Here is a 20803-nt window from a genome sequence, read left to right as displayed (position 1 = left end):
AGCTGTAAAAACCGCATCACGCTCACGTTTCGCGACATCTCGAACGTTACCAATCACCATCAAATTGTTATCGAACCACAGTCTGCCGCAAACCGCACAACCGAATCAGAAATGTCTGTCCAGAAACTCCCTTTGAAATTTCGCATACGCACTCTTGTGCTCGTGCAATTTACTGGCGTGGTACCTGTGTCGCTTCGCCGCGTCCTCCGCTTCGCGGAATTCATCTAAAAGGCCAAACTACACGTGAGGTGCTCGCACCCACGCGCCTCACGCATGCGCAGATGAAGCAGGAGAGATTGTTCTGCACCATCTGCGCATGCGTGAGGCGCGAGAGTCGTGAGCTTTCGCGCGTCCCGCACGCGTACGCGTAGTTTGGCAGTTCGCTACTTAAGGGCAGCCTCCCGGGCACGATCTTCGCTGCTACTTGCCGCCCGTTTCCTAGCTTTCCTCTCCCTACGCCAGGTGTCAGCACATGCCTTACTGGTTTGCTTTGCCTCCTCATAGAGGGCACGGGAGTTTTGAGGCACGGAATCGGAAAATCTATGGGAGGGTAGAAATCTATGGGTAGAAATATACAGCTCCGCTGTAAAAACTACTGCATTGCGAAACGACGTCTAATACCGGGCTATTTGCGCATAGCTTCCGCCACGTATCCTGCTATGTATCAACCAACGTATAGTTTAGGCTTGGGCCGAATAACGTATGCCGAGCAAGGTTACTCACCATCGCGAGGTTGAAGATCCCGCCGACGGGTCCCATGGACGCGGCTTCCTCGATCACGGCTCGAGCTCCTTCGTCGGTCGCGACATCGGCGTTTCTCACGAGCACCTCGGCGCCGACGGCACGCCATCGGTGCAGGCACAGCTTCTGGTATCCGGTCCTCAGCCCTGAGCGGGAGGTGAGCAGGAGCTTGCGGCATCCGCGAGTCACCATCCAGTCGGCGAGCTCCAGGCCGAAGCCACCCAGGCCACCGGCGATCACGTACGACTTGTGCTCGTAGAAGCAGGCGCGCGGGATGGCCTCCACAGCGAGCGGTGACGCTGGCGCGGCGTGGCGGTGGCTCTCCTCCGGTCGGATCTGGTCACACATTCGCAACGCTTATCGATTTGATTCAGTTTTACTTTATTATTGCGTTATCAATTGCAATATAGACACTCCGGGCAAATTCCCGCCGTCGTCGCCGGCGTCACCACGAGGTTCCGTATCCAAGTGCGATAAGTCCAACTACGATAAAATTCTATGACATCCAGCACGCCGTAGGCTGTGGGTTCGCGGTACTCGAGTGTGATATGTGCCTGTTTGCCTGTGCGCGCGTGGCACCATGCTTGTTAATTAAATTAGTAATGGAATGCTTACTGTAATTTATACGGCCGATAAAAGTTCGCTTAGTTGTGCAATAATTTGCTATCGCTATCAATGCTTCACATTTGAGGCAAAACTGCGACATATTGTGCCTTTTTACATGACGAAATAAATTCGCAAGCTACGTTTAGACCTATAGAACGCTTCACATTACGTGCACGTCCACCACAGTTGAGTCAGCCAAACTTATTTTGCGCATTTTTATTTTACACGACTGTAAACTGGCGGGCCAGTGGTAGGCAGTTTTGTGGTTAACACTGCCTGTAGCAACAACACAACACCCATCTTTATACGTGAGAAAACGCATCGTATAGCTGGGCGCGCATCGTCAGGACCAGCCAAGTAAACTCGCCTACCCATCACGAGCCTGTACCACGCACGTACAAGCGGTCTTGCTTGTCTTCTTTTTCTGCAGACTGCGCTAGACTGGAATGATCTTCCCGCTTCCATCGCCACTGCGACTGACTTTGCTGCCTTAAAACCCCAGAAAGAAGAAGCAGAAAAACCCTTCTTGCCGATTCGCAACAATCGCGACCTAGTTGGCCTTCAAAAATGCCCATCCCTCTTGTGATGTCCCGCATTGAGACAGTTTGAGGCAAACGTAAATAAATATAAACTAATATGCAGAATAATTATGTTCGAGAATGTGAACCAGGTTACAAGCAAGCCGACGACACGTCCCGACATGAATGGCCTGCGTACGGCGTCAACTTAACTGGCTAGTTAAGCGTTACACGCGTATTTTTTTTGCGCGTGCACTCATTCGCCATCACAACTCCTGGGCCTTTTATAATAATGCCTTTATTTACATCATAGGGACGAGGGTTAGGTTGGACGAAGTAATGTGAACAGCTTGACTTCCCACTACAGCAAAAAAAAAAAAAAAAAAAAAAAATTGAAGCAGTAATACACTACACAGAAGTACAGAAAGTGTTCGGAAACCTTATAAAATAAATCGAAACAGTCCCTCGAGTCCAACGACAATTTGTAATGAAGACAATATTATACTTGCAGACGATCTTATGGGGCCCGAACGCTTGGAAAATAATGTTCCTCCCCAACCCAAACCCAACCCAAACCCAACCCCACCTAACAGCTGCTTTGGGACGCCACATGGGAAATTGTCGCCATATGAGTGGCCCAGACCCCGTTTCCAGGCGTTAAGGCCCCCTAACCGGCGAGCACCAAGTTGGGAGCGCCCTTGTACCTATTTTACCTGTAGGTACCCGGCGGCAGCTAGAGTCTGCCGCCGGAAGCCGCGTCGGATGCTCTGTGCCACGCCCGTGTTTGGTTGGACAGGGCGCCCAGTGACAACACCTAGAAAGCTCCATAGGGCCCCCTTTCAAGATGCGAACCCCCACAAGTAGCCGAGATCACCAGGCCGAGTGACACATCTACCCATCGAAAAAAAGCGGTGTTTTCGACGACTTCGGGATACGAGCCCAGTGCCCCCGCGTATACGAGGCAGATGCGCTACCACTAGGCCACTGCTGCGCTAAGAATAATTTGTAATAACGACACTATATTACTTGCAGTGAATACGTGTCGTTATCTTGTCTATAGAGATAAATACATTATATCACGCAAGGCAAGGTAACAATGAGGTAACGCAATCCTGTCTGATAGTTGTGCACATAACAATTTTACGCATCATCATCATCATCATCATCATCATCATCATCATCATCATCATCATCAGCCTATATATATGTCCACAGCAGGACGAAGGCCTCTCCCTGTGATCTCCAATTACCCCTGTCTTACGCTAGCGGATTCCAATTTGCGCCTGCAAATTTCCTAACTTCACCACCCCACCTAGTTTTCTGCCGTCCTCGACTGCGCTTCCCTTTTCTTGGTATCCATTCTGTAATACTAATGGTCCACCGGTTATCCATCCTACGCATTACATGGCCTGCCCAGCTCCATTTCTTCCACTTAATGTCAACTAGAATATCGGCTATCCCCGTTTGTTCTCTGATCCACACCGCTCTCTTCCTGTCTGTTAACGTTAGTCCTAACATTTTTCGTTCCATCGCTCTTTGTGCGGTCCTTAACTTGTTCTCGAGCTTCTTTGTTAACCTTCAAGTTTCTGCCCCATATGTTAGCACCGGTATAATGCAATGATTGTACACTTTTCTTTTCAACGACAGTGGTAAGCTCCCAGTCAGGATTTGGTAAAGCCTGCCGTATGTATTCCACCCTAATTTTATTCTTCTGTAAATTTCCTTCTCATGATCAGGGCCCCCTGTGAGTAATTGACCTAGATAAACGTACTCCTTTACAGACTCTAGAGGCTGACTCGCATACGCATAGTGGTCAGCAAATCCATCGGGAAACAAGAATATACCGCCTTTAAAGCTATGCCAGACCAGTTTTTGGTGGCTTCTTGGGTGAAGCTCTTGGATCTTGAAATCGAATCCCGAATTCATGAGCTACTGTATAGTAAGCGCTAATCAAGAGTAACTCACCTGTATCACAACTTTTCCAATGTGTTTCCCAGAAGCCATGAACCGGAACGCTTCCTCGGCCTTGTCGCGCGTGAACAGCGTGGTGTCCAGCGGCCGAACGACTCCGGAAGCGATGCCGTCGCGAACCAGTTCGACGACCCGGCGCTTGTCAGCGGCTAAGTAGTGCTCGTTGCCCATGAGCCTGTTCATCATGATGCCGTGGAAAGCGACATTCCGGATGAACACGGACATGCCCAAGGGCGAGTTCTTGGACAGGTCGAACAACCCGATCTCCAGAAAGCGGCCGCGGTCTGCCAGGCAACGCACGCTCGCCTGGAGCTTCTCTTCGGCCAGCGAGTTGAGGACAAGGTCAACGCCTTCGGAGGAAAGGCGTCAATCGCACACCATTATTTTGCTTCTGAACCTCGAGGGAGGTCGCGATCATTCGAGCGAAGCGTAATAAACGCGTGAGCTTGCAATTGATTCATAGAGTTTAACTAAACATGGTTTTGCAACTGTTCGTTCAAAGCCCAAGTCAGTTCAGGGACCGTTATATATCAAAGTGTATTGAGCCGTAAACGGTGTAAATGCGTACTGGCACTGGTAACGGATTAGTTTAGAGTGAAGGTCTGCTAATTACTATAGTGATGCAACTATCACTGTAATCAGGCAATACATAAATTACATGCAAAATTAGCCGATCGGCCTTACGTAATTTATAAGGTTTCGCGCTCTAGCTCCTACGATGCACAATTTGCATTGGTAGCATTTCTTGTTTGCCCCGGAAGAGGGGAGTGGTGTTGTCACCAAAGGCACAGCAGACAAAAAGGTGGGTTCAGCGAGATGACTGGGCTGGTTTTTCAGCTTTCTGAGAAACCTCTTGCCACTGTGCATTTGCACTCATACCCCGAAATGCGGGACATAGGAGATACACCTAGCGCCTTTCGTTGGTGGGCGTCCGCTCGACGCTGCGTAACTGAATGGGAACCGCAGAAAAAAATTCAATGTCCGCATAAAACACAGTTGTTAATAAGAATTTGAGAGATATGTTAAAAAAAAGAAGACCCACTTGGTAACTTCTTAGACAAGTTAGATTTCTGTGGTAATAAAACTAGTTTTGTTTTTAAAAGGCCAACTGCAAGAAAGCATTGCACCGCGCAACGAACCTAGTTTAAGATAGTGCAAGTATAGGAGGAGCCCCGCGCAAAATTTGACGTTTGAAGGATGAGCGTAAACGTAACAAAAGCTCGGAAAATAGCCGTTTTTAATATGAAGCCGAAAGTGAGAAAGCGCTGCCATTACCACTCTCAGGAAGTGACGCACGACCTAGAGCTCCCGGCTTCTCGGCATGGCCTTCGAGATAAGGCAGCGTCGGCGGATGCCCGCGGCTCGCTGAAAAATCTTGGAGGCGGTGTGCATAGAGACAACCACCACAAGTGCTCGCGTCGTCAGCTGGGATGCCGCTCAAAGCCTGTCAACAAGAAAGCTATGCAATTACCAGCCCCGCGGCTTTGGCACGATTGCCCTAGTGGTACTCACTGCTCATTTATAACATTTAGTGAAAGTGAAATTTCGTTGCAGTTGTGTCAACTGCGGTTCCCCCATCGATTGCGCAGCGTCAAGCGGAGTCTCACCGAAAGAGGGCGCTAGGCATCCCGCGCGCCTCATGTCCCGTATTTCTGGCCGTGAGTGGCTTTTCAGTTGATTCATTCGCGACAAACGAATAACACAAACGCCAGAAGCAGAGTGACGGCGCGGCAAGGCATTTTTGCAAGCCACTACTCACCCCTGCCCTTGGTCTCGCCCAGTATGTGCTCCTCGAACGAGAGGTCACGCGAGCTGGCGAAGTGTCGATCTTCGAGCTGCGGGAAACGGCGCTTGAGAAACTCGCGCTTCTCCGCAGAACCTGCGTGAAGAAGAAAGAAGTGCAGCAAGTTGGACCAGTTGGTACAACTGCTATTTTAGAGCGCAGCTCTTACGCGCCCGTTAGCGGCGGCGAGCGTCGGCATAACCGAGTGAACGAGCGCAGCGGATGATGAGCGAACGCGGAGCGCAGCGGGGGATGAAAAAAAAGCGGCGAGAGGGAGTGGAGTGTGAGGAGGAAAGCGCAGGAGGAGGGTATGGCGAAAGCGTGAAAAGAAAAGCGCAGTGCCACTTAAGACGCGCACTACGGCGACGATGGCTACGAGATGGCGCCAGAGTAGCGCGCGTCGTCTGGGAGTGTCTACGGCGGCTGCCGCGAATCGCGCCCACGCGTCACCCACGCGCCGCCTCTCGCGATCTCCCGATTAGCGAGGCAGTCGCGCCGCATTCCGCTACGTTTGCAACGTGCCGCACGAGACAGATTGTCCGAGCCAGATTGTCCGATCGCGAAATGAAAACTCGTATAGAGCTGCGCTGAAATTTTGCTTTAGGGAGTATGGTAATCGTCGGTGATATTTTTTTTGTGATCGTAGTTTCGACTTCGACATGTTCATACTTGCTACATAAGCGAACAACTTCTGCAACAGGGACGAAGTTCCAGCAGTCGCTCAAGCATATCGGTAATTGTGCCTTCTATTGCTCCGTTTGCGCGAAGCACATGTCATAGCGTCGGGTCGAGACGCATCGGATGGAATGCGTTTCTTTCTGTGAAAGCGCGCATGAACGCCATGGAAGGAGATGCACAGTTGTTGTAGTAGTGTTGAGCCCGCCGATCTGCGATCAATCATGAGCGCTCCACCGCAACACACAGAATAAGCGCTGACGCGAGGGAAGCATGTAGTTAGCTCTTCCGCGTGCTTATGCCCGAGGTAGCTTAAGGTAGCCGAAACTAACCAGATACGTCGGACGTATTCCCACAAACCAACGCCGTATTCGTCTAACGTACCTGTAAAATAGTCGAAGAGATAGGTCCGACCTACCTTTAGCCACAGCTTAATATATTAAAGCGAATGCTTGAAGGGCCCCGTTACGCGGTGAGCACCAAGGTACATCATTTTAAATAGGTCGCGCAACTTGGAAGAAAGGCATGCCAAAACCTATCGATCGCCAGAGAAATGAGTTAGTGGCTCACGATTGAGGGGGGGGGGGGGGGGGGGGCAAGCACAGGCTCTGAGTGTCTGGCGGGCAGCAAAATTAGTAAGTGGAATGTTTTCTAAATGATAATGTGCGGCAATGTTGTCTTGTCTGATAACTGTTGGATACGAATACATGGTGTCACACGGAATTGCGAATTATTCTGTGAAAAGGTTTCACATATGTTGCTATACATTACGACTGTATGCTGGCCATAGTACTTTCCATCCACTGCAACATGTTTTGTTTAGTCAATTATATTGTTGCATTATTCTAGACCAATAAAAGTGAAGCTGCTTTTGAAACCCCCGTGGCACTGTCATTTATTTCCATACTATTCGCTAACATTCCTAAGGAACCTACTGGAGCAATTGCTGTCAAGGACAGCCTAATTATGTTAACATCAAAACATACGCCACTCCTATAGTTTATGGCACGCTGGCGCTTCAGCTGAGGCGAGTCACAAGCTCGCCTCAGCCTCAAGAGAAAAATAAATGCTGGCGTAGCGGTCGAAATGCCGGACGCTTAAGATATTCAAACATTCGCGCCAAGCAGCATAAGATCTTGACATTACTGCAATTTCCGGCTGTGACGTCACTTTTAATTTTTAATTTTTTGCTTGTTAGTTGTACCCTCGATACGTAGATGGCGACGGTTTCAATGAGCCGCCATTTTCTTGACATGTGGGCTTCTATGGAAGCTTCGCTACCAGTGTACCTTGGTGAGCATGGCGCCAACGGCGTTGAGCGTGACCGAAAATCGTTAGCAATCCCAGCGCGGCGCGTGCCGCGTTTCTACCAATCACAGAGCGGCGTGCGCCCTGTGCTGTCTACCAATCATAGCGCGGCAACAGCGGCAACGGTGGTGTCGGCCGGCCGGGAGGGGAAAAGAAAAAGACCCAGAAAGCTCGCCTTTGTGCATAGCGTTCGCCGCCAGCGTTTTCCAGTAAACATTACGGTTACATAAGCTGCAGTTGCCAAGAAGCGTGAGAAGCAGTCAGGGATCATTGAATGCTTTCGCGTTCTACTCTTAGAGGCGAAGCTTAAGCGTCTCCCATTTTTTTTTCTGACGAATCGCTCGCAGATGTATCTAGTTGAAGTTTACCTTCAGGAGTTGTGGCTTTAATGCTTCGGATAGCAACAAGCCTTGCGCGCCCCGTGACACAAACATGCGCGAATGGTATCGTCGTACACGTTATGGCCGGAGGTTTTAATGACCTCTGTCCTAGCATACTCCATCGATCTATAAAATGCGTCATGCCGGAGACTAGCACAGGATCCGAGGCAGCCGTCCCGCAAGCGTGCGCCGAGTACACTGGCACCCTGCGTTTCATTTCCCCAAATACATTTTTATTTGCGCACTGTGGGACAAAGCAAGTGGCGTGCCTTCGTATGCTTTGGAACGTTTGAGGACTGATATCTTGATACTGCTTGAAATTTAATAAACAGACCGTTTTTTTTCATTTAATCTACACTGGTTCTAAAGAAATCGGGGTAGCTTGCACTAGTGGCGCAAGGCTAAAGACACAGCGGAGCTGATCGGTTCCTAGCTGGTCCTGGCTATACGAAGTAATGCCAAGTGATGCTAAGTTATACGAAGTGTATAAGCATTTCCTCGCGGACCGTGGAATCGGGGAACGCCTCGCGAGGCAATTGCAGTCTGAGCACACACAGGAGAAGGGGGGCGAAAGCTACAGTGTGGGGGAGGCCCACAGCAGACGATACGCCGGGGTGACGTCACTGCGCATACGCAGTAGCGCGCAGCTGGTGGGAGCTCGGCCGAGCCGCCGTCAGAGGCGCCTGCTGCAATCACGGACACCGCGAGCGTTCGGCGCTACTGCGGTAAGCGCGGATGGCGTCGGCAGCACCTCTGCGCGTTGCCGCGTTGGTGCTGCTACAATTTGTTTCTCTCTTTCTCTCTCTCCAGCATAGCGCACGACGCGCGCACTCTCTCTCCCTCTCATTTTCCCTTTCTCTCTCCCGAGGATAGCGCGCGACGCTCCGCGAGGTGGTTGCTAGGCAACGCAGTGGCAGGCGGCACACATTACGGCCGGCTTAAACAGCTCCGCTGTTAAAATCAGGGCGCTAAGGTGAAACCGACATACCGACGGTGGTGAAGACGGTGCATCCCATCGAGAGAGCGATAGCGATGGCTGCCTGTCCTACACCTCCGCTGCCGACGTGGATCAGTATGGACTCGCCAGGACGCATGTTGCCTCGCACCAGCATCGCGTAGTAGGCGGTGGAGTAGGCCACCGGTATGGTGCAGGCTTCCTCAAGGCTCCACTTTTCGGGGACCTCCCACACGAAGGACGGGTCCGCAATGGTCACGGTGGCCATGGCCTGGCTTGGCACCATGCCCATCACACGGCGACCCCGGCTGTCTCGCCCTGAGAACTCCAGGCCCATCACCCAGTCGGTAACGGCCCACTTGCCTGAAATGCCCGTTTTTGAGGTTGATCGTTGAGTGAACGCTCAATGCGAGCATTGACTCTCAAGTCGAGTTTGAGTGTTGCAAGGCTTGACTTCAAAAAAACTGTCAATTAATTAAAATAGATTGCATGGAAAGAAATAGCTAAAGGCAGATCTAACTGCCCAGACGACACTGCCCCACCCGTACATTTCTCAGAGGCGGAAAGCAACACGAATACAACGAAACAATAAAACACATGTACAAGAACATCAAGAAGGATGTAGGTCAACGGAAATGCCAACTCGAAAGGAGATTATCGGTTGGGTGTATTTGAGACCCATGGCAGTGCTGTTTTCCAATTCTAGAATTAGATCCGCAGGCGTCACAGATTTCGGGAAATCGTGGCAGGTGCTAGTCACTTGACCAATATTGATAAGAAGGAACAATGGTTGAGCAAGTAACAAAAAATTAATACGCCTGGGAAATTTCGTAGGTATCGAGGTAGCCTCGCAAAAATTACTAAATTTGATCGCTTCTCGATCCTGTCGAGCTCATGCGGTTGTAAGCAAATTATACTTTGTTTCACAGTATTCTGGCACTGTAGTACAATTCACAACGTACTCAGCCGTTCGGAAATGCGCAACACAAAGTAGGACCGAGTATGAACTCTATTATACTTCAAGCGTTTTTTTTTACAATAAGCAAACCATGTAGGTTGTAGACTTGGTTTTCATTAATGGCGGAGCAGTACGACGAGACAGAAGACAGAGCCGCGCGTGTGTGTTAGCTCTTTTTTTGCCTTCCATTTGTTCGCACCGTTTCGTGACTAAAGTCGTGAGCGCGCAGTTTTCTTGCCTGAAAGCATTCACGTCACCGATGATATCCTCGTCAAAACCTTCACGCTCGGCCAATAAATGGTTATATGTGCTGTTGAGCGTGCATTCGAATATGAATCCAATAGTCTTTGTTATTCGAGTTGCATTAGATTCGAGACTTCGCTGTTCAAGGTTGTCGAATATTCGTTTCTGGTTTATTATAAGCAATAGAAATGTTTGTTAGAATGTTGGGAAACAAAGACCGACGTGCGTGGCGAATGTTTCGAATGATTCTGCGGAAGAAGACCCATGGGTGTTGCGCAGAGCCTTCTGAGTGAACGTAATTCTCAGTAATATTCTGTCATTTATTAAGAATCTCTGTCTTCCAGACAGCCTATATAAAAACTTTTCTCCATTTAGGCACATCATTTATGATTTGGTCCGTCTCACCACGCTTGCACTCATTTGAAACAATGAGCAATGGTGTTGAGACTTCTTTCCTTCAAAGACAAAAACGTACGTGCATCTAGGGACGTGCTCTGCCATCGTGTAGTTACTGTCATTTGCACAATACTCCAGATAAATAAGAGCATTCATTTATGATTTACGAACTTCTCAGTTGAGCGGACATCTATTTGTAAACGACATTACATGCTTTTATCAAGCAGTGGAAGTTAGCCTCTCCTGCTTTACCAAAGGGACTCCACAAAAAATTCACACGCCAATTCGTTTAGAAACGAGAAAAATATCCGGTATTTCTTTCGGTATTTCAAAGTCGTTTTATTGCGATATGGACTCTCCAAGCGCATTTCTGCCGTCGCCGTCGCCGTGATGTTCCGTGCCCATCCAAACGCGATAACATCGTCGCCGCGCGCCATACGCTGTATGTGCGAGTTAAAGCTTGCGAGGATCAGCCGACGGTCGCTCGCGCGTGAGGCATGGGGGGAGGTGAGGAAGGGGGGGGGGGGGGCGTTCTACTGAGGCGACTGCTGCTCGCAGCAACGTTTATAGAACCTGGCTCACGGCGCGGCCGCGTGGGCGCCGTATCGTTAAAGCAATCTGCGACGTGGACAAAGTACGCGGAGTGCCGCTAGCTTCGTGTACGCTGTCCTTTCGACGTTTAGTTCCCATTGAAGCGAGACAGCGCACGAAGGTCAATTCGCTTCGCTGCCGCGCCTCCTCACTCCAACGTTTTGACAGCGAGTTTCCGTGGTCATCGAGCGAGATGTGTTCATGTTTACCTGTGCGCGTGTGGCAACGTGCTTGTTAATTTAGTAAGCGAATGTTTGCAAGTTTATACGGTGCATAAAACTAATATCCTTACTTCGTATAGCTGTCTACTAATTTGCTACCGCTATCGATGCTTCGCCTTTCGGGCGAAACTGCAACTTTTTTCACTAACCCGTATTCGGTTCAGTTCGGAAATTGCTTTAATCAAACGCACCCAAAGTGCAATAGGACGGAAGAACCGGTCAACGTGGTACATCTCCTTAGTAAGTGTGATGCCGCAATAAACATCCGAAGACAGCCTCTTCATCGAGCATTGAGTTGATATCACCTGCTGGACCCAGATGGTCTACGGGCGAGGTTCACAGTCCTCATTCCGATTCAGCCCTTTCCGGTATCATGTACTCTGTCCTGGATTTCGGGATATGTATGAGATTCTAGACCAACCTAGGCCCGGAAGCGAGTGTTTGAATTATAAAAAAGTCGGAGTTATCGCCCGAAAGGCGAAGCACCAATTGCGATAGCAAATTAGTAGAGAGCTATACGGAGTAAGGGATAGTAGTTTTATCGGCTGTATAAACTTGGACACATCCGCTTACTAACTGCAATTAACAAGCGTGGTGTCAGCGCGCACAAGCAAACATGAATAGATGTCTCCTTGTGAATAGATACAGCTCCCGCGCTGCCTTCCCGCTTTCCTCCTTTCGCCTGCGAGATTCAAGTTCCCCTTGCGCCCGGGCGCAAGATACGCATTTGGTGCCGCAGCTAAACGTCGCCTCCCCTCCCTCTCTCCCCTCCCCCCCAGCCTTCCGCACGACGGAGACGTCGCGTTTGCTCTCCGTAAAAACCCGCGCCCCTCGCTCACACATACAGCATACGGCGCGGCGACGAGTTTATCGCCGTTGGACTTTATACGGAACCTCACGGCGACTGCGACGGCAGAAATGCGCTTGGAGTGTCCATATAATTGCTATCGCAATAGAGTTGAACTGCTGTAAACACAATGACGTCATATTCGAACAAGCCCTTACTTGTGAACTCTGCGTCGATCGAACAACGCACTTACCTGGCATAGGCTCCGGTGTAATCTTTCCCGTGGCCAGCAAGACGTCACGGAAGTTGAGTGGCGCGTAATATACATCACAGAGCATTCCATCTTCAGCTGTCCCGCTGGAGGGGGAAATGTACCCCAACGGAGATTCGTACCACTGCAACGTAGACAGGTCGCCGCGTGTCTGGATACTAAGGAAGGCGAACTTCGCGGTTGTCCTCTTTGGGTCACCTGTAAGGCATGTTTCAAGCTGCATTGAATAGGAGCACCGGGAATTCAACACAGGACAGAGAGAGAGAGAGAAAGAAAAAGCACAGATAGGAGGAGACAATGTGCTTCGCATCCTTTCCCTGCGGTGCCGCTGCCGTCACCGGCTCGACTTAACTCGACTGGAAGCTGGTTGAGATATGCGCGTCCCCGGAATGGCTTTAGTCCTTCACATTCCCAATCGAGGTGATGCCACATTTAGTGTTATTTCATTTGCGCATGCGCTCTAGCAAGAGGGTACCTCTCAGGTATGGATTACTCTTATCAAGGACTTCAGTGTTTCAGACAGAAAATGAATCTTTAAGCTTAGAAGATCACAAGGATAATTGCGATTTTATTTAATTACTGTGCATTTGGCTCAGTAACGTTTTTTTTCTTCGTGCTTTCGACAATGTTTCACAGAGTTGGTCGCCTGCATTAACACTTTTGACTGATACTTCCATGAAGCACTCTTTATCTTAAATGAATTCTGCTTTGCTGACTACTTTTAAGTGTGCGCATGACTACATTTAAGTGTGCGCTGGTAGTGTCCAAATTGTCATTCAAGCCTATGCTAGTATCCATAGTTGTGCCCTATATTACAGTAGTCCTGTCTCTGCTGCGCTATTTAACAGCATTTAACAAAATCTCGGGACTACCTGTCCACCCAGCAAACCATAAATAAAAATTGCATAACTCCTCATGTTACATCTGAATGAAATGTATGCAGTAGCTGCATTTTCGGGGCCCGCTCTGTAACCATGCACATTCTTATTGGTTCGTTTCGTATTCTCATTTGCCCAATGTTAACTCTATTCCACATCAATAGATTCCAAAGCCACCTTGTTTGCTTATAATTCGGTCAACACTGCAATGGGATGTGCACAGATTACCCACATTCTTATCATCAGTCATCCGTATGACACTTTGCAGCAAATGAGTTATAATTATTGTTTCGCACTTCACATTATACCGGCTCCACGTCGGAGCTCATTTAGGAATTTGTACAGCTGCGGAGGTGAGAGGAAACGTCGCGATCTGCATGAAGTGCGATTCAGAGAGCAACCTGATAGAAAGCCCCGCAGCGATTGTGTGACCAGGAGGTCTGTCGGGGTCTGGTATCAAACTATTCACGTCTCTGCATTTTTACAGTTAAATAGACAGAAACGAGTGAAATGTTTCCATTTTGTAACTTATTTAAAAATAGAATAAGTGGTATGCTTTGTGGTCTTAAAATCATTGCACTTTTAGGATTGATTTGTCAGCGACGCGGCTATCCCTATTCGATGGCATTTTCTGTCACCCTACCCAAAATTGCGCCGATCGTTGCGACTCTAAGATGACATGCTCAACTCGGCGAAACCCTGTCGCCGGGAGCTGCGCCGGTCGCGGCGGTCGCGTAGCGAAGGAAAATCGCTGTGCCGTTGAGTGTAAATCGCGCCATGCGGAACAGCCCTCACGAGGATATGAGAATATGAAGGCAGACGCCGGCGTCAGGAGAACTGGCGCTGAGCATAGGAACTTACGTCTGATGTAACGAAAATTACAGAAGTTCTAAGCTATCGTATAATGAAGCTTAATGAAGTATAATGAAGCGTATAATGAAACAAGGCTCGGGCACAGTAAAGGAATTTCTTCCCATATAGTGAAGCGTTTACAAACTCTTGTGTAGATTTCGGGCAGTGGCAAAATGGACCCCTAATATATCCAAACAGTGTGAGAACGTGTTTATACAGCTTCTCTGCCTCTTATGTACGAGTCGCTGACATTGGCATATACCTGCGAAGCTTGTTTTTTATACGGTCTTTAAGCACAACAAGTATAGGGATCGCTGCCAAAATAAAAAAGTTCAGAATGGCGACCACGATGCATGCACTCGGAAACTTGTTAAAGAGCTCCTTAATGAGACTAAATCATTCTCACGTTCACAAAAACTACATATGACGATAAATATTACACTAATCCGTATAGCGTATAAAACAAACCGCAATTCCGAGGTTATAAATGTTTCGTCGCTTACTGTAGTTGGCCTTGAGCACATTCTTTTTATCATAACTCTTTGGAAACACAAAGCTCACCACGTAATGTCAACGTTTAAAGATACTGTCCTCTGTTTGCACTCGCCCCTCACGAATAAAATGGGCACCTAGCACTATCTATACGGACTACAAAGAAAAATATTGCGAAAATTGGAGGAAGCTAAAGGACGATCATGAGGTGAATATGCTACGTCATATTAAAAGACAGGAACCGCTAAGTCCCTCTTGACATAGTTTCACACATACCGAAGCACAGTGAAATGTTTGAAGCAGAGCTTCCTTTGGCTTCTTTCCCCACTTTTTGCGTAGATGCCTGCTTGACCTACTAAACTTGGTCGATCCCGGAGAGACGCCGTAAAAGGTGGTGACCTAGCAAACCGATGCAGTGAACGATATTCAGTCCTCGCAACAGTTTTAATGTAGTTTCTAACGAGGGCCGACCCTGGAGGCACTGCAGGTGCTTTAGGCACTGCAACATCACAGCGCCTACACGCCTCGTAGTATTACTAGTATAACTAACCTACAAGCATTCCAGCAGCATATCTCAGCACCTTTACCGGGAGATATCGCTTGGACTTTGACAGTCATCCATCAATCGTTTCTGCCCAAATCGTTACCTAGTTTCAGCTATTGTTCATCTTCACCTCTGTCAGTCGCATAGGCTAGTAGCGTTAGGTTTCGCGACCTGATGGCTTTTCTTAACGTTTTCGTCACGAGTAATCGAAAGCTTGAAGATTGCACTCACCGGAAGTCAGGGACAGGTGCCTGTACGATCCCCACTGTCCATTGCGGTACACATTCATCACCAGGTCTCGTTCAAGAACGTCCGCGTACTTCGGATTACTGAGGCTGAAGTCGAAGACCTCGTTTGAACCATTCGGGGTAGCATCGAACACGCACCTACGGAAAGTACGAGACGGAAAAGAGGAAAGTTCGACCATGCATCCAAACGTGAGTCATGTGTGCTGTTGCTGATATCATGATGGTCAAATTTTAATAGCATTGAAAGGTGACTGAGTTCAGTAACTTTGGTTAGCGAATGTGCTTAACGAAGAGCTGGAGTAGTCAAGGATGTGTTCACAATGTGTTTTGCCACAGAGGCGGTTTCTGTCCAAGTCTCGCGGAGGCTTTTCTTGCATGATGACGTATTTTCGCTGCTCGGATACAACAAAAATTACGTCATCGCATCACCTGGCTTGCCCTCTTCAGGCCGAACGGGTAGCCGTCTTACAGCGAAGCTGTATATGGCTAGGATGCCGGGGATGTTTTCGCGTCCGTCGACAGAAAACTATCATAATCAATGGCTCATAGCCGCGTAAGCCCTCACACCCCCGTAAGCAAAAAAAAAAAAAAAAAATGCAACGGCTCATAGCCCCTTCAGGCGGAGGCTACAAGCATTCTTCAAGCGATCAGTGCATACATTCTTTGGAATCACGCATACAGCATGCAGAACAGCATGTTGGAAACTACCATCATCAGTGGCTCGCACCCCCGTAAGCGAGCAAAATATGCAATGGCTCATACCCCCGTAGTGCAGATGCTACAAGCACTGAGCAAAGTGAAGCGAAGAGTGCGTACATTCTTTGGAATCACGCATACAACATACAGAACAGCATACATTTCAATAAAGAACAAGCTCAAAACAAGCACCTGAACCAGATAATTGATGATAAGGTGGTCGTGATAGCAATGTGAAGCACTTAGCGCTCCCCGAGCATACGTTTCCCGGTAAAGATTACTGTTGCTCAAGCTGCCGCGGCGACGCCAGCTTGTGACGTAGGGTGTGACGCCCCTAGCCCGTTCGTATATACGAATAAAATAACCAGCCTATACTCGCAGACAAATTTCTGTGGCTACGAAGGCAAAGTTACGGGCACGTGGCTGCTGAACATGTGTTACCGCGCCAAGAATCCGGCAACCTTTGACAGTGCTTTTGGTTGCTCGGAACAGACGCTGAATCGACGCAGCTTCCACGTGCGACGGTTTCGCGTTTGCTCAGACGTGGAAGGAAGAAGCCGCAAAATAAGTAAACTTTTACACTCGGTGGTGTGTTCTGTCTTAGTGAACTGTGGCTAATAAGGTGTTCATGTGTTCTCTTCCCCAGCCTTAACTAACGTGGATTAAACCACGGGACTCTTTTCATACGCACTCTGACTTGTGCAGCGCTTTGCCTCCGTAGCTTTCTCTTCATAGCCACAGAAAGTTGTCCGCAAGTTTTTTTGTTTTGTAGCAACTGATTTCAATGTTACTGCAGCACCGCTATTGGCGCAGGCGTGCTGTCATAGTTACCATTAGTCCCATTCCTACCATTACGCTAAAATAGCACTACTACCATTACTCTAAAGCCATAAATCATTGCAGACCCCCTCAGCATTTGTAGTGGTGGTTTTCAACAGCTTCGCTGGACATGCACTTTCTCACGGCCGGGATGGCGAGTTTTTAAGCCACTTTCCACTTTTACGGGAAGTGAATGGTGTCATAGGGTTTGGCTACGCTTTATTTCAACTCGCCAGCAGTGTTCGGCCGTTATCTCGGCGGTCTGCTTGATATCACCAGCAGTGGCACCATGCATCTCCACTACACCAAAGCACGATGAAACACGCAGCGTGGTGACAAGTGACGCCACCATTCCATGGCAGAGAAATCGGCATCTTTTGAGCCGTATCGCTGCAAACGACATAAACTTGCCATTGCAGCATACGCCATCATATATGCTCCCCTCGCACGTGTATCAGCACTAGCGCGCGTCCAAGAGGTCTGATAAATATTTCATTTCCTGTGAACACATCACATATGCGTGAGCTCCTCCGTTAGGAGCGGTGGCTGCGTCCACGGTAGTGTTAGCACTAGCTCTATAACTATCTCCTTCGCTTCTCGTCAATGCTGTGTGATTGTGTCATGGGCTACACATATTGGAATCCCATAAACCTGCAAACCACTTTGCGACTACGTTCACTGTTTTTATCGCATTCAGAAAATACGTACAGCCTGCCGCCGTAATCTGTTTTTGTTCAGTAATCGAATAATCCTAAGATTTTGTTCTTACTTTGTACAGATTGTTTGATTCATGGGGTTTAATGGCCGAGACAACACTAGGGCTATGAGAGACATCATATTAAAAAAAAACGCTCGATTAATCCTGACCACATGAATCTAAACCCATTAGCGTTGTGGTACTTCGCCTGCATCGAAATGCCGCCGCCATGGCAGGGAATCTGACCCGCGACCTCCTGCTCAGCCGCAGAACGCCATTGCCACTGTGCCACCCTTGCGGGTAAGTTATCTTGTAGAATCTTGCAAAATAAAGAGGTGTAAGTGGCGCCCAGTCAGACCGCTAATACGTGAGCCACTTGTAAGTGTGCTTACCTTACGTGGCGTCCACCAGTTTCATTCCGGAGGCAGTTGATGAATCCAACGATGCCGCTGATGGCGGCGTCCTCGGCGAGAATCCAGACGTTCTCTCCGGCTGGCTTGGCCTCGTACTCCGTAGTTTTTGCCTTAAGCGTCTCGATCCACCTCGAATCCACTGTTCTTCACCCTGACCACATCCTGTTTGCTGACGTCTGCGGCCGCTAAACGCTTTCGAAAGAGGAGCAACGAAGACAACTTGTTCGATTTGAGGCCCACCAGCTGCAAGCCGTGTTCTTTGAAGACAGAGACAACCTCGTCATCAGAGTGCGCGCGGAAAACAGTGCCGTCCGCTGACGAGAGGAACATCTCGGCGGGGGTGATTGTCGTCCTCTGTGACAACAGAACGAAACCGAGTTCCCTACACTGCGATGACAACTGCTTGGCCAGGGCATTTGTATCGTCGCACGCGTCGACTGCACCTCGAGCCATGATCGTTAAGTCCGCTTCGTGGAGGGCCCCTTTTGATGCGGATGATGTGTCCCATGCTACTGTGCTGACACCATTCGGCATCTGCTCGGGTGTCAGGATTTCCGGTGAAGGGTGGGCCACGGTGTACTCGACCTTAAGTTGGAAGTCCTGTAGAGAAAGCCATTGGAGTGCCCAAGGTGCGACGAGTGACGGATTATTTCCGGCAGCTAGCTCCAGAACTCGAACCCTTTTAGAGCTCGTATTCTCCAGAACGATGTCCAGGAGGATTCTCAAAGGGTCTTCTCTGAACAGCGCCGTGTTCAGAATGTCTTTCTCCAAGCTTTGCCTCTGACCTTCCAGCGATGACCGGACGCGAGACGTCAGGGAAGCGGACTCATTAGCTTCTTTACAGATGGCGAGGAGGACTTTCAGAAGGCCGTGGTTGTTATCGACGTCCTCAAGGTACCGGTTGCACACCTTTTCTGACAGATACTGATAGCCGCTCTTGGTGTCGTGCATTTCTGGCTTGTTCTCGCCTTGTGATTTCAGCTTCCGTTGGACAATGTCGCAGCACACATCGACGTACTCCCGCAAGGAGCAATACCGCTCTTCCTTCGCGACATCGTCGTCCTTGTATGGCACGAAGCGGTATTCCTCTAGAAGCGGCGTCTGCTGCACGGCACGCCGCTGAGCTATATTAGCCGTGAGACCTTTCACCACTACGCCTCCGGCCCGGCATGTGTTTTGGTGGATGTCATAGGCGACGTCCAGGCCTGCACAAAGGCAAAAAAAAAAAAGGGGGGGGGGGAAGGGGCTTTGCGTAAAGAAAATGACTGGAGCTCAAAGCGGTACCCTTTCTTACAGATGAGGACAGGAGCCGCTTCAAATCCGTAATGTGCTACTTGCTACTTGTTAGAAATAATATTGCGCACCGAAAACAAGTGATGAAATAAACAGTGAATTATAGCTACACGACTGAATGACGCTTGCGCATGAATTTCGAATATGCTTTCTGATGCGCTCCTGGATATAATGTTGCGTTCGCGTTGAGTCAAATGCCGTTTGTGAAGGGAACAACAGCAACTTTTCTTCAGAAGGTGTCCACCGCAATTTTCCTTGATACGCCCTGATACACAAACATTTTGGAGTCATCAAGGGCAAAATGTTGATGCGCCACATGCAGGTGCCTTCGAGATACCTTTTATAGTACCTGACACTCACAGTCACTCACCTTCGTCGGTCGCCGATGCGACGACCTGTGCGTGAACATTTGGGTCTATGGCACACGACTGCATTCTCACGGGCAGCTGGAAGGTACGCTTTGGTGTGGCAAGGATGCACAGCTGAAGCATGGTGTCGACGAAAGTGACCCAGTTATCCTCCCACCTCAGCTTCCCGTAGGGCTCTGCGGGTGAAAGACGCGAAAGAAGACGCCTCATCACACAGTTATGAACAGTAGACACTTCTTCAAGAAAGCCTGCAAGACGCTACGGATTTGCGAAGACATGCGCATTGTTAACCGGCCATCCCCTCTCATCGTTTATGTACACTGGCTGCAGGGATACAGTCAGAACCAGTACATCGATGTAGCAGACAGAAATTCGCAGTCAATTACGCGCCAGCTAACCCACCTGAAAACCTCCTTTCAGACCTCAAATGTATCCTGTTAACACAAAAATCAATTATCCGTCGGGACAGACGCTCCTTAATCCCTCCGTGCGTCGGCTCTCTTCTCCTCATCGTAATCTTTATCGCGTAGAGGAGGTCTCTCTACGAACCATACAGGCAGGGGCATCCCTTACACCTTCAATCGTCTGGATCTGGGGTCAGAAAGCTGAAGACCCAGTAAACTGTTCACAGCGTGTAGCCTCCATCTTCTACTGCTCAAGAAAGGATACTACGGGTTGCTAAGCTACAAACGGATCACACCGACCGTTAGAGGCGTTGGCTCATAGATGGCTCGCCAGTAACTACTGCAATTTATACTTCAAGAGGGCGTGCACGTTTTTATTCCAATAAGCTTGCTGCAGGGCAAGCTTAGCGCAAAAAAAAATTGCCGATCCCACGCTCTATGGAAACCAGTTTAAGCGAAGCTTTCATCGGTGTTTTGTGAAGAACGCTGTCCTCGTTTAAGGACCATTTGCGGGTATAGCACACAACCAGGTTGGATACATTCAGCTAGCTAAATGTGTCTACTAACCGCCCAGCTAAAAATAAAGTTGTGGTGCTTAAACATGCAGATGCCGCAGACCGTGACGAAGCAATGACGACCATGTAATGACGCGGTGATATGGCAACGACGCCATTGTATCGAACTAGCGAAAGGAT

At 49.0% G+C, this 20803-nt stretch overlaps 1 protein-coding gene across 1 annotated transcript in view; it reads right to left on the bottom strand.

Annotated features, from left to right (window-relative positions):
• LOC119454267 (fatty acid synthase-like) overlaps positions 1-20803 on the bottom strand; it is a 68772-nt gene that overhangs the window by 5036 nt on the left and 42933 nt on the right. The window contains 9 exon segments of the mRNA XM_049668304.1: positions 724-1077; positions 3831-4186; positions 5596-5715; positions 8971-9300; positions 12387-12602; positions 15402-15556; positions 18023-18174; positions 18176-19248; positions 19707-19880. Of these exon segments, the coding sequence (XP_049524261.1) occupies positions 724-1077; positions 3831-4186; positions 5596-5715; positions 8971-9300; positions 12387-12602; positions 15402-15556; positions 18023-18174; positions 18176-19248; positions 19707-19880 (2930 nt within the window).

This window comes from Dermacentor silvarum, chromosome 5 (genome assembly GCF_013339745.2).
Source record: "Dermacentor silvarum isolate Dsil-2018 chromosome 5, BIME_Dsil_1.4, whole genome shotgun sequence".
Lineage (NCBI taxonomy): Eukaryota > Metazoa > Arthropoda > Arachnida > Ixodida > Ixodidae > Dermacentor > Dermacentor silvarum.
This window is presented reverse-complemented; position numbering and strand designations above follow the sequence as displayed.